This window comes from Pteropus alecto, unplaced genomic scaffold, assembly GCF_000325575.1.
Source record: "Pteropus alecto unplaced genomic scaffold, ASM32557v1 scaffold88, whole genome shotgun sequence".
Lineage (NCBI taxonomy): Eukaryota > Metazoa > Chordata > Mammalia > Chiroptera > Pteropodidae > Pteropus > Pteropus alecto.
The window spans coordinates 14,927,754-14,942,038 of record NW_006494611.1 but is presented as its reverse complement, the minus strand read 5'-3'; the positions used below and the strand labels follow the sequence as shown (position 1 = coordinate 14,942,038).

At 37.4% G+C, this 14,285-nt stretch overlaps 1 protein-coding gene and 1 pseudogene across 1 annotated transcript in view; one reads left to right on the top strand and one right to left on the bottom strand.

The window, feature by feature from the left end:
• CPEB3 (cytoplasmic polyadenylation element binding protein 3) overlaps nucleotides 1-14,285 on the bottom strand; it is a 167,772-nt gene that overhangs the window by 56,407 nt on the left and 97,080 nt on the right. Inside the window, exons 5-6 of the mRNA XM_015599851.2 lie at nucleotides 14,169-14,285; nucleotides 12,200-12,289 (exon numbers count right to left, since the gene is read on the bottom strand). Coding sequence (XP_015455337.1) covers nucleotides 12,200-12,289; nucleotides 14,169-14,285 — 207 coding nt within the window. The remainder of the gene's footprint in view (nucleotides 1-12,199; nucleotides 12,290-14,168) is intronic.
• LOC102895817 lies at nucleotides 3,206-4,235 on the top strand (annotated as a pseudogene).

The window sequence follows — 14,285 nt, the reverse complement described above, 5'->3', positions numbered from 1 at the left end:
CCCTACACGTGACACTTTAGCCTTGCTTGTACATTGCCTGAATTTTGACAATCTAATTTCTCTTTCTCCTTGCACTTTAATAAACCTCTAATGAGTTCTTAATGCTACTATCAATGAGTTTTCTCTGTGCCACTGTTTCCCCTTCTCAAGACTAAAGCTATCCATTCTGTTTTGAAAGACAACCCAAGTCTTTGCTCCCAGCTTTCAAAACTTTGCACCAGATCCTCTCAGTCAGCTTCCCACTTCTAACTCTCTCAACTGACATATCTTCTTGGTCTCCCTTGCTCATAGCCTTAGCCCTATCCAATTCCTGTCAGCAAGTCCTGTTCCAAGCTACATCCTCTTCTAAAACATTCTCTCTGCCGCAGCCTGCCAAATTTGCACCTTCCATTTCACTTCCTGAAATCTACTCCCTTGCAGAGAAAGTTCTCATCAGAGATGGTTTTGGCTTCTCTCCCTTTCTAGCACCTCTGCCTGGGCATAGCATAACAGGTATTTCTGGGACAGGTTACAAGATGTCTCTGATGTTTATGTGGCTGCTCAGGCTTTGTCCTGTGCCCTGCAAATTCCTACTGGCTACTCCTTTTTATACAGTCCCTCAAACCATAAATGCTTTGAAATCGAAGACTGACTTTTATAGTTCATTTTCAAAACAATGTAGATGAGACAAGTAATAAAACAATTTAAACTGAGGGTATGCTAAGCTTTTAAAAGCAACAATAGGATGCTGCTCCACCTGTCAAAATAGGACAAAACAAGAAGCCACTCTTGTGGCTCTGCAGTGCAGTTCCCATGTTTTTACAAGAAAATCTTTCCTGAGAATGAAAATTTCAGTTGATTAAATATGAAAATATAGGATTCACTGAAGAGTATGTGTACTATAAACCTGCATTCAAAGGGAGTGGGTCAAAGTATTACTCAAAAGCTTACAAACTGCAAAAGGTTAACTACTGACTAAATCTTTTAGCTTCCCTACTTGATCGGTTTATGTAACTCAAAAGGTGGAAAAACTTGGAATCTGGGCCTAAAACAACACTGACTTATTTCCATTCAAGTTATGCTACAAGGGAAAAAAATTTGAAGTTTGAAAACTTTCCTTTCAAAAGCCAGATTTAGACAAACTGAAGGAAAAAGAAACAGATGCCTAAATCCAGCCCATTGCAGCTTCACAATGACCTATTTTTGTCCACTTAAAGTAGATACCTCTTTCCTGTTCTTCAAACAGTATCTCCTTAGCTGGTTGGCTCAAAGTTGATCTGATCCCGCATGGCCTAGCTTGTGCCAGATTCACGAACCATGCTGGTATTGCATAAACTTCCACAACTGCATGACCTAGGTGACAAGGACCAGCAGTCAAGCCAGCCTGGAAATATATGATCACTAGTAGAAATAGCCACTCAGAAGTACACAGTTTACTCAAGATGGGTGGGAATCATCAGAGCACAAGGCATGGATCACTTTTGCATATATATGCATGCCTATTATTGTTACCGTCTGTCTAGATACTGTGCTCCTGGACTGCCAGAATTGAAGCTGGCTGCCCAAGAGGGCTGAGGATGACAGCCTCCTCCATTCCACTGCCAGCATTGCTGACTTCTGAATACATTTTCAGAGCCACATGGCCAATCTCCCGTCCAACATCTGCAGCTGGCTGCTATCCTTGCCTTTGCCCCAGAAGTCTCTGCCAACAGCGGTAGTGCAGCTGTGCTTTCTGCTCAGGAGATGCCAATTCCTCTCCTTGGCCCTAGCCCCACCACAAAAGGTAAGACTACTGGCAGTATCAAGAGCAACTGCTTAGTACATAACCATGAACAGAAGGCTCAGAGTGGGTAGACATTTTTTTGTACCTCTATTGACTGCAACTTTGTATGTGGGCTATTCTCCCAGGAGGCAATGAAAGAGGTTATGCTAAACATATCTAACATCATAGGAGCTTATCATGCCCAATTTATCTTCCTAGCTGCCACATTCATAGCCCCATATTCGAGGAAGCAGAATTAAGCTGTTTTCTTTTCCTTTTTTTTATTAAGCAGTCAAGGGTTAAAGGGCCACTATCATTAAGATGGCCTATGTCATAGCTAGGTATTAAAAGATGAACTGGCCAATCAGATTCCCTCTCTCTGGAATTCAGATAGAAATATGAAAACAATTGGCCCACTGGAAGCACAAACAGAGAGGAGCACATATGCAGAGAAGAGCTGAGTCATAATAATGGTGTAGCATTACAATAAAGAATTAACAGCTCCTACTGTTCAAATCCCTGGAGCCTGCCGTCCCCTAGCACAGTCTCATGACACCTGGTTCTATCATAGCTCCTATTTTTGGGCTTTCCTTGTCACATATAACTACATCCCAAATTTGAGGTGGCACAAGAGAACCTCCTATCCTTGTAGTCAAAAAACTCAACTACAAAGCAGTGCCCTCATGTCCAGAAATGGTGTGGCATCACTCAAGACGCAAAATTCCATGCTTAAACTACAGCTAAAGTACAGCTCAGACCTACAACCTCATTTTAAACCAGCTCTTGGAAGTACCACAGCTATGTGAGTATGAATAACTGAATAGAAGAGTTCAGGATAAAGCCAAGGACCACTTTCAATTTGAAATAGCCATGAAAGTGTACCATGAGTCATATAGCTTAAGATGCTAATTTCTATATAAAATATAGTCTTGTAAATAATGGCATAATTTATCATATTATATCATATATCATATAGTTTAAACCTATCTTCATTTCCCACAAATGATACACACTAGTAAAACAAATAAAAACAACTTCTTTTACAATTTACCAGGTAAAATATTACAAAAGCTGTGAGCTCTTAAGAAAAGACACTTCACCTCTATTGTGTCTTAGTTTAAATTGGGTTGAGATAATCTTTAAGGAACTTTCTGGGTCTAATATTTGATGGACTCTATTCTTTCAGCAAGTAATGAACTCATCATTTGCAAAGATAAAATTCATTCATTTAACAAATATCTGAGGGCCAGTCACTGAGGCAGGTATGCAATGTACTGGGTATATAGCGGTGAACAAAACATAAAAATCCCTACTCTTGGCTGGAGCCTGTTCTCATTGACTGACCAGAGTCCGCGAATTCTCTGCTCCAAGCCCGACCAGACTGCCTGATCCCAGCTTTCAACTCTTTGAAAACACTAAGAATAATGTCCCTGCATCAATTTTTACTAGAGCAAATCACCTGTCATGCCTGGAATAGGGATAGTACTCAGATTGCCTTTAGTTCCAATAATCATGAAGTCCACCTCTGTAAGAATGGAAGCCATGAGTAAAAGCTCATGAACTCAAGGAGCAGAATGGACACATCATCGGTATCAACTGGGATCCCAAGAGCGACCGACTGCATCGTCACTTGTGAGGCCGACCACAATTCCTATGTCTGGAGTCAGAAAGATGGTGTCTGGGAACCAATCCTGATAATCCTGAGAACTAATTGCACAGCCACTTTTGTCAAGTGGTCATTGCTGGAGAATAAATTTGCTGTGCTAAGTGGAGCATGACTCATTTTGTTTGTTACATTGAGTTCAAAAATGACTGGTGGGTAAGCAAGCACATTAAAAAGCCAATTCGCTCCAGTCCTCAGCTTGGATTGGCATCCCAACAATGTTTTGCTGGCAGCAAGATCATGTGATTTCAAATGCAGAGTTTTCTGCATACATTAAAGAAGTGGATGAAAAGCCAGCCAGCACATCCTGGCACAGCAAGAATTTGGTGGCAGCGGCACTGGTGGCTGGGTACATGGGGTCAGCTTCTCTGCCAGTGGGAGCTGCCTGGCCTGGGCCAGCCATGACAGCACCAGGTCTGTTGCCAGTGCCTTAAAAAGCATGCAGGTCTCAATTCTGAAAACAGAGTTCCTGCCCCTTCTGAGTGTATCATTTGTCTCGAAGAATAGCGTTGTAGCTGCTGGCCATGACTGCTGCCCAGTGCTCTTTAACTACGATGACCGCAGCTGCTTGATTTCCGTCTCCAAGCTAGACATTCCAAAATTTGGCAGAACGTGTCTGCCATGGAACACTCTGGCAACGGGAGGGCCTGGACTGAGGACCATAATACAGCCTTGGAGACAATGCACCAGAATAGCAGCACTCAAGAATCTATTTATGATGTGGACAAGCAAGACTGTCTCAAATTTTGCACTACTGGCATCGATGAGGCCATGACGATTTGGTATTTCAAGACCTTAGAGTCGTCTATCTAGGGACTTCGGATAATGTGAAGCTGAGTGAGCCTCCCAGATCCAGCATGACAGACTGACAAACTGCAGGATGGCAGCTCTGCCATTTGCGTAATGGTGAAAAGAGCCAGCTACAAAAAAAACACTGAAGACATATCGCAAAAATGTCTGTGTGTTTTTGTTTGACTATAATTGGTGAAAGTGTTGGTTTTATAAAAAACAGCAGTGATTGGGTTTCGTTTTGGTTTGGGGTTTTTGTTTGTTTGGTTTTTGTTTTGGCTATTTAATTCCATTCTTGACCAAAGCTTCTCTTTTAAACAGTTTATGATGGAAATTGTCACACTAACTTAAAAGAAAGGGTGGAGAGGTATATAAAATGCTAAAAAAATTAAATAAAAATACTGAATGTTCAAAAAAAAAATCCTACTCTCATTAAAACTTACATTCCAATCTGGAAAATAAATAGAAAAATGTAATTTTTTCAAGTTATGTAAAACAGTTTGAAGAAAAATAAAATAAGGGTAAGAGGCATAGAGAGCAAGAGGATAGAGGGGTAGTTATTTTAGATAAGGAAGTCAGGAAAAAAGAAGTACTAAGACCCTAAGAAGACTTAACTGACCTCAAGGAATAGCAAAAAAGTGTGGCCAGAGAGAGAATGATGGGAGATGACATCAAAGAACACCCAAGATTCAACAGATGAGACCTAAGAGGAAAAGGTTTAAACACTTAAAAGTATAAGATTCATACTAATGTGGTTCCTGGCCTCTGCAGGGGTCCATTATTTCCAAACATACAGGCCAAAAGGTAAGTCCACAACTGCAGTGTACCATTTATTTGACTTGAAACTTAACCAAAAAAAAAAAAAATTGTAGCAGATGTCCAAATTAGCATGAACTTCATAAAGAAAACTGCTTTGGAAGCCATGCGATAGCAAATCCAGAGCCATTAAGATTTTCATTTCTTTTAATTCTGGTTAAGCTTCTGAAAATTCATCCTCAAGAAAGTAATATGAAAGAAACACCATATACAAGGATATATTTACAGAAGTATTATTATAATAGACTAAATGACCAACAAGAAAGTAAATTATGGTACAACTATAGGTTAGACAGCCTTTTTAAAAATGTAAAAATTATGTAGAAATATGAGAGGTAGGAGAATAGAAAATTGTATGTCTGCTGTTATTACATCTCCCCCAAATAATATATAGATCTAGGTCTAGATCTATAGATCTAGACCTATATATATATAAAGAATGGAAGAAAACAGAAAAATGATGATGGTTGGTTTTGCTGGAAGGCAGGATTATTCTTATTACTTATAAAATGACACGTGATCAATGCAAACCAGATTCTCATGTTCTGGTCTTACTACTTTATTATAATATAAAGGCCTAGACTTGGATTAACAACAGAAATTACTGTGATCATTTACTTCACAAGAGAGCCGCACACTCATCTCTATTCCATGAAGGACTTCTCAGTAACCCTGTAATACCTGATGGTTCTGACTATTCTTTCTTGATGCTTCTTTTCTTTAGCCTCCACAACAACAGACATACTCCCAGTCCTTCACTCATCCATATCTCCACTGTCATGTTTTCTTCTTCCTTCTGGTTCCTAACAAAATTTATTTATTGATTGTTTTCTCATTTTCTTCTCCCTCTTTTTTATAAGATGACTCTTGAGGGATGTGACCTCTAGTCAGTCTCTTTTCCCAAAGTCCCTAGCCACAATTCCAAATGCTCATAAGGAATTTCCTCTCAGAGATAAAGATATACCAAATTGTACATGTCTTTAATCAAATCATTACCACACCAAACTGGTTTTCTCTCTATTGAATGATTCTCCCATTCAGTAGAAGAAATTTTAGCACAATCCTGCCATTGAATCTACAATCATCATGATCTATTCTATCCCTTAGAACCACTGGTCCATTTCTCCCCTCACTGTAGTAATATCTCAATGCTAATTTCTTTGGTCTTTGTGGTCTTTATTACTTCTTATGAGCTTGATTACAGAAAACTCCTAAATGGTTTTACTGACCTTGCCAAGACAAAAAAAAAAAAAGAAACAAACAAAAACAAATAGAAAAGCCCAAACTGTCCCTTACTAAAAAAACAAAAACCAAAAACCAAAAAAGCCTTCAATGATATCTTGGCATTATGAAAGTATTCAATGTGTATTTTCTTGTTTAATCCTCATAACAAACCAAAAGTAGACACTATTATTATTTCCATTTAAAAAGAGATTTAAAAAGAGCTTTATGAAGATTAATAATCAGTCCAAAGATACTTGCTGTATGGCAAGTAGTGGCACAGGAATTCAACCTAGGTGGCTTACTCAGAGCCTGTACTCTTGATCACTGGTTACCCAGCCCAAGTCCTAGGCCTGGCAGTAAGGCTACCACATAACTCTGCCTTAATTAAAGTCTGCCTTGAACATGCCTACCTCTGGGCTATAACTGAATGAGAATAGTGTAGTGAAATATTTAAGAAGCTTGGGCTCTAAGGTCAGCCTGTTTAGGCTCAAATCCCAGTCCTATCATTTAACACATGACCATGGACAAACTACCCTCTTCTAAATCTGTTTCTTCCTCTATAAAATTGGAACAACAAGGGTACCTACCTGTGGAGTTGAGAAGATCAAATGAGACTTAGCATAGAAAATAGTAACCTATATATACGCTGGATCACAACGAGTCCTCAGTAAATGTTAGCTATCCTAATTATCATAATTCCAGCCCTCTGAAATTTTTGCCTATTCTTTTCCTGCCTAGCTTTTAAGACCAAGGTCTTACACAGTCCACAGTAATTTGTTCTTCTTCTGGATAGCTGGAATGGTTTACTCACTTGTCATTAACCATAAGTTGATCTGTATTTTAATAAAAATAACAATTCTTCATAATACCAACTGTATGCAGGGGCTGTTTGAAGCATGCCACACAGATTTACTCATTTTAATCTTCACTGCAATTTTATGAAATAGGTACTACTATTATCCTTCTTTTGCAGGTGATGAAATTAAGGCACAGAAAGGCTAAACGGCATGTGCCTAAGGTCATATAGTCAATAGGTGGGGGAGCCCAGCGAGTCTATTTCCAGAATCCATGCTTTTTACCATTACAAAATATTTCATATCTGTATTTCCATGTCTCCACTGAAAAACTGCAGCCTTCTCAACAAGAATGGTGCCTTCTCTAGATCACCCACAGGCAAAATACAGACTCTTCCACAGACTGACATGCAACAAATATTAGATGAAGCAATATTCCCAATGTTGCATGATCATATGTACTAGGACCAAAGTCCTCTGTTTGCATTTATTCTGTTCTCTTGCCACCCCTTTTCAACAACTATCTGCAAATTACCTGTGCCCAAGCTATTATAAACATAATGTTGTTGAGTAGTATTCTAATCATGCCCTAACATTTGGGAGAAGCTCTCTTTCCAGGACTCACAATTTCAGCTCTACTGTGTCAGAACTAAAATGCATGAGAATGCAATCTCAGGAAACTTTTCCTCAATATTTTGATTAGAGTTTGACTTCTTTTAATCATCTAGAACTAAATGCAGGAAACACAATGTAGCACTGCTTCAACTGTATCCATAGCTATTATAAAGTATTTTAAACTGACATTTCTACTGGACCTAACTCCACTCTCCTTCTACCTCAAAGACAAACATTACACAAATATCTTCATGTCTACTCTCTCTGGGGAACTAATTTAGGGAAGGAAAAAAAATCCTACTTCTTCATCATTTTCTCTTCCTTCATAGCATTCCAACCACACTTCCTTCATTTGTTCAAAAATACCGAGCCCTTTTCATACTCAGTACTTCCCATATGGTACTCCTCTGCTTGGAGCTTGCTTCCCTACATTTTCTAGCCAATTTCTCAATTTCCAGGTCTGCTTAACTACTATTTTCTCAGAGAAGCTCTCTCTATATCTCCAATCTAGGCTGATATCCCCCTTTTAAAGTCTCTCACTGTATTCTCTATTCTTCCTTTAGAGAACTACCACAGTTTGCGATTGTGTTTATTTTGTGACCATTTGACTATTTTTCTTTTCTTTTTTTTTTTTAAATAATTTTCCCCTCTTTAATCCACTCCCCCTCCACATTTCCACCCCTGACCTACAGATGTTGCCAGCTCCCCTTAAGAACTGGATCTCTGAAGGCGGGGCATCTCCTCCCACAAGCTCGTGGCGCACACAAGGTCTGGTGCACCTGGGGTATGGTTCGTGGCTCCACCTAAGGCACGAACCCAGGACCTTCTGCACATAAAGCAGATGTGCTAACACTACACTATGAGCCACCCCTGACTATTTTTCTTATCTCTCCCACAGGACTGTAAGTTCATGAGATCGAAAAGAAATCATGAGGACACACAATCTAATGGCCATACCTTCCTAACCTTCTACGTTCTCAGTGGTGCTCTGAAGAACACCAACCAATTACCTGCTTATGGCCCACAGACAAACTGATCAAGAGGTTTCTGCCTATCTTCAAATGGTTAGTCAAATGCCTCAGTGGTCCTCATGCTGGGGAGAGCCCAGCCTCCATCACCTTCCACTCAGTTGTCCCAACAACACTTAGAGGACAGGTGATGTGCCTGGCCACTGTTTGTCTATGTGGATTTTAAGCCCTCCACAGTCCATTGAAATGGTGATGGTTTGACAAACCCTACTCCATATCTGTACAGATAGACAGATGAATAAATGATTCTGTTTATTTTATTAGGCATACACTTCTCAGAAAAAGGCTGAAGGACTTCATAGTGAATGGTTTGTGTTTTCCTCTCTACGTATATGGAAGCCTAAAATGTATGGCTAAACTGTACCTAATGGCCAACCTAAGGTGACCTAAAGAAAAGAGAGGCATTACCAAGAAGGCATGAACCTGAATTAAAACCTAAGGAATTTAAGGAAAAGTATAAATAGCACAAGGGGGCATTCTTAAGAAGGCACAAAATAGTTTAGGGTGAACTACCCAGATGTTTCCAACATTCAAAGCAATGGGCATGGATTCTAAAAGTTAACTTCAGTTTCAGAATAACACCACATTTCTTTAGGTCCTCCCCAAATAGGTCAATCTTCAGAATTTAGCTAAGAGCAAAACACAACAGGAGTCAACAGTATAATAATTATTCTTCCTCCTTGACCCCAATCACCAGAAAGGCAATCTGCTCTCTGAGGATGCAAGCCTGAGGACCAGAATCAGGAGATCCAAATTCTCTTCTTAGCCTGGCTCTCACTGGTCCATCTCAACATTTAACCTTGGTTGTAAAATAAGGGAACCAGCTCTAATGTTATATACTTCTGTATTATTATGCTGTTATATAGGAGTGGTAGCAAAAACCATAGAGTTTATAGAGCTGCTAAGCTCTGTACTGCTCAGACCAACCCAAACATTCTTCCTTCAATTTTCAGTAGTGAATTTAGGATATTATAAATGGGACATATATATAGAAAAGAAAGACAAAGAGAATGCTGGTCCAGAAGCCATTAGGCATAGGGTATGACTAAGAGAAGTGAAAATATTTATCTTAGAAAAGAGAAGATTTAAAAGAGAGTATGATAGTTTTTTAAGTACTAAAAGATAGATGAGTAAAAATTGTAGGGAAGCATCTGAATCAACAGAAGAACAAAATTTAATAATTAGTTAGGTCTACAAATATATCGACTTCTTCTGAAATAAACTGCCTCCTTTGTCACTGGATGTCTCAGAAGCTAAATGAGCAAGAGTCAACAGACCTTCTGCAAAGGGATCTGAGGGCCTGTGACATATTCTGTGACATATTCTGTTTTGTGTGTGTTTTTTTACAATTCTTAAAAATATAAAAACCATCCGTAGCTTGGGGGCCATACAAAAACAGGAAGTTTGCTGATCCCCATTCTGAAGGAGTGCTGTCCAATGGAAATATGAGTCACACATGTAATTTAAAAATTTCCAAAATCTACATTAAAAAAGGTTAAAAAAAAAGGCGAGGTTAACTTTAATATTTTATTTAATCTAATATATCCAAAAATTATCATGTTAATATGTAAACAAAATTACTGAGACCTTTTACCATTTTAAAACTAAGTCTCTGAAATCCAGTGTGCATTTTACACTACAGCATATCTCAATTTGAATTAGTCACATTTCAATTGCTTTTTAGTAACATGTAGCAGTTCTCGAGAAATTTTACATTTCACTGAGAAACACAAGTGATCAATCAATACTTAATTCTGATTCAAAACCAATAAGGAGAACATGCAATAGTCAATAAATGACTATTGAAACAACTGACATGCTACCTAGAAAAATAAAGCTGGATCCTTTCTTGTGCCTTAAACCATTATATATTTGAGAGAGAAATGAGATGTTAATATAAAAAGGTAAAATAAATTCAGATGGCCAGTAAAGAGAAAAAAATGTCCCCAAATTTTAACCATTAGGTTGGCAAAGATTGAAAAAGAGTCATATAGCCAGACCCTCGATAAAACTGAGTTTTGTAAATCAGGCACTATTAATGGGAACATGAAACGTGTATGACCTTTCTTAAGGGCAGCTTGGCAATATATATAAACATGTACCTTGCTTCTATAAATTCACCCTAAGAGGTAATTTTTATGTTAAAAGAGCAAAAAGATGAAAGCACAAAGATATTCACTGAAGCATCTTCCATGAGAGAAAAAAACTGGAAGCAACTTAAACGCCCATCATCAGTAGGACTGATTAAATAAAATAAGGTCATTAACAATAATGTAGATTTCTTATAGAAAGGTGTTGATATTGTTGGGGGGAAATGCAAGTTATTAAACAGCATGCATAGTGTGATCCTGTTCATGCAAAATTTAAAATTCATGAAAATGTATATACTCATAAAGAGATATCAGAAGGATATTTAAATAAAATGTAACCAGTGATTATATCTGAGAGAAGTAGATTTAGGATAAAAGCTAAAATGATTTTTATCTTTTTTGATTAATATAAAACTTAATTTTTTAACTTTAAAAGCTCCTGGAGATAATTAATGAAAGAATGTTAAAAGCAAACAAACAGCCCTCTATTTAATGAATAACTTATTTTCATAGAGTATAAAGAGAGCGGGGAGAAGTATAGGCGACAAAGAAACCAAACATAAAAGGAAGCCACTTGCCTTTCCTGAGTTAAGCTATAATTTGATTCTCGTAAAAGGCACAGAAAGGACAAGTTTTTGACTCCATCTTCTAGGGGTGAATGATGTTACACAGTAATACAGATCAAAAAACAATTCCTTAGGAATGAAAGACATCCTTGAAACATATCTACAAACATAAAAAGAAAACTTCCTCTTTAATCTAAAACACTCTTCCACATAAATTCAGGAACATACTCAGAGTTAATATCACTAGAAAAGATCCTTAGATTCTGCAGAAATGACAAACTGTGAACAAGTAATATATTTTCGTGCCCTCCTAAATAATCAAAAAAGACTACCAAAAATAAGGGAAGCAAGATTATGTGAAGTTTGCTAGTTGGCTCTCCAACAATCAACATGCTTGAGATACAGACATGGATAAAAGTAATTTCATATAATGTCATTCGTCAGTCACTAGGTATTCCAAGTTTGGGGTTTATAAGATCTATAAAACCACAGAGCTATGGGATACAAATAAAATTTGACTCAAAATAACTTTTCTTCTCCCATTGCTAACATTCCTCAAAACCCTAGATTCTTTCTCTCAAATAATGAAAAGTTAGCACAAGGCTCATTCACAACAGACTCACAGGACCTCACTGTCAATAAAATATATGCCATGAAATTAGTGTGTTCCTGAGGGAATAGTCTCCAAGTAAAAACAGTAAGGCACAAAAAGATCATCAACGTTAAAATTTTTTTTTTTAATTGGGGAAAAAAGTCCACAGCTATTTCAAGAGTTAAAAGGCTGTCTTTTATTCAACTATTGCACTAGCTGTCCAATAGGCAGGCAGTGGAGACATTTATGAGCAGATAGTGGCAACATTTTAAGTGTATTACCTTTAGGAGGAAAATACGACTTGCTTTCAGCTTTGTGAGGCCAGTCTACGACTAGAGGTCCAAACCTGCGGAAGCTGGCTGTGATCTCATCTACAAAACAAAGAAGGAATCTTAGCAAAAGAGAAAAAAATATTGCAAATGAAATAGCATAAAACATGTCTTTATATACAAAAAATATTTTAAGTACTATTATCTAAAGCAGTTTTACAGAAGGCAAACCTACTAATTGAAATACCATTATTTGGGAGGTACATATGGTTATTCATTTTCAATTATGTTTCTAACTATAATTCATTTTCTCTCACTGCCAATAAACTTGATATAAAGATTTTGGAAGAAAAAAAATCTGACATCAGCTAAGGTGACCTTTCTGTCAAGTATAAAGAAAATTCTAAAAATAGGAATGTTTTGTTTAAAAAAAGGCAAAAAGTACACAAAATATTTAAAATACGCTTTCATTTGCACGACATAATCTCTAAAATCTCTAAGATTATTTACCTTAGATTATTATTATTAAACTAAGATTATATCTCTAAGATTCTTTTACAAATAGATATGATTCTTTTGGTGAGGAGCAGGGAAAATCAGGAGGCAATTCTATTTGGTGATAAGAAAAAGTTAAAAGCCTCTTTTTATCATACTACACACCTTATAAAGTTGTCTCAAAAGTTGTAGTTCAATAAATTTATCTTTTTCATCTGACTTCTGACTCAAAACAAGTTATAATTTGGCTCTTACCCAGGCTTAAGTTACCACTCTCTCAGACATGATCAAAACTTTGTCTTAAAGAAAAATATAATCGATAGATGAAATTAACACTAGTAACAAGAATAGTTTGGAGGAAAATGAGTCTCCAGCTGTGTACAACTTTAAAGTAGTAAGTCTAAAATAAAACTATTTTTAGAGATTATTCTTTTCTCATTGTGAAAAAAAAAATCATGATAAACGATGAGAAATGTCATAGCTAGAATAATGCTGGCAAAACAATGCTGTTTTAATATTTTTATAGCAGATCCAAGGTCTACTGGAACTAGAGTTGTTTTTTCCCCTTAACTCTGTCACAATTTTGTTTCACCTGTTCATTCGACAAATATTTATTGACAACCTACTATGTGCTTGCTAACTGACTTTAGGCATAAGAAAAAAACTTATTTCTAGATTGGTAGTATCTCAAAAATATTAAGAAAATTTCTAATTAGTCTTCATTCTTTTAAAAATGAGGGAGCTCTTCATTGGTAAGTACCTATATTAAAAAATTAGATGGTCTGATGGTCATGAGCAAAAGCTCTGGAATTAGACTAATTTTGAGTTCCAACTGCACCGTTAGCTGCAAATTGTTTCTCTCTGACCTTAGTTTCCTCATCTATAAAACGTAGTTAGTAGGATATGCCTTATAGCAGGGGTCCCCAACTCTCAGGCCGTGGACCAGTACCAGTCAGTGGCCTGTTAGGAACCGGGCCACATAGCAGGAGGTGAGCAGAGGGCAAGCAAGAGAAGTTTCATCAATATCTGTAGCTTCCCAGTGCTAGCATCACTGCTTCATCTCCACCTCAGATCATAAGGCATTAGATTCTCATAGGACCACCGGTCCCCGCTGCCAAAAGATTGGGAACTGCTGTCCTATAGGATAGCTATGGGGATTAAATGAGATACTGTAATGTAAAGTACTTAGCACAATAATGTGCTTACAATAAAAGTTTCATAAATATTAACTTTCATTATTATTTTAAAATTTATCCTCAAATTAATAACTAGGAAATGGAAAGCTGTTGGGAGATTGCTAAGTATAAACATGTATAAACAAAAGACCTGCAGTATACAATCTATTACTGCTCCATCTATTGAATATTTTCATCTCCTGCACACTAAGATATGAATGTCCTAAAGCTGTTTTGGAGAGGAGAGGCAGGATCAGATTACACAAGGAACAAACCTGGCCTTTATAAAGTCATTAATGAATGCATAGTACCTTCATCGATATCAGGAGGAAGGCCTCCAACAAACACCTTTCTAGAGTAGCGTTCTACTCGTTCCCCATTTTGACAGCGAGTGGGAGAACTTAAGCCAGATGACAAGGACTGATCAC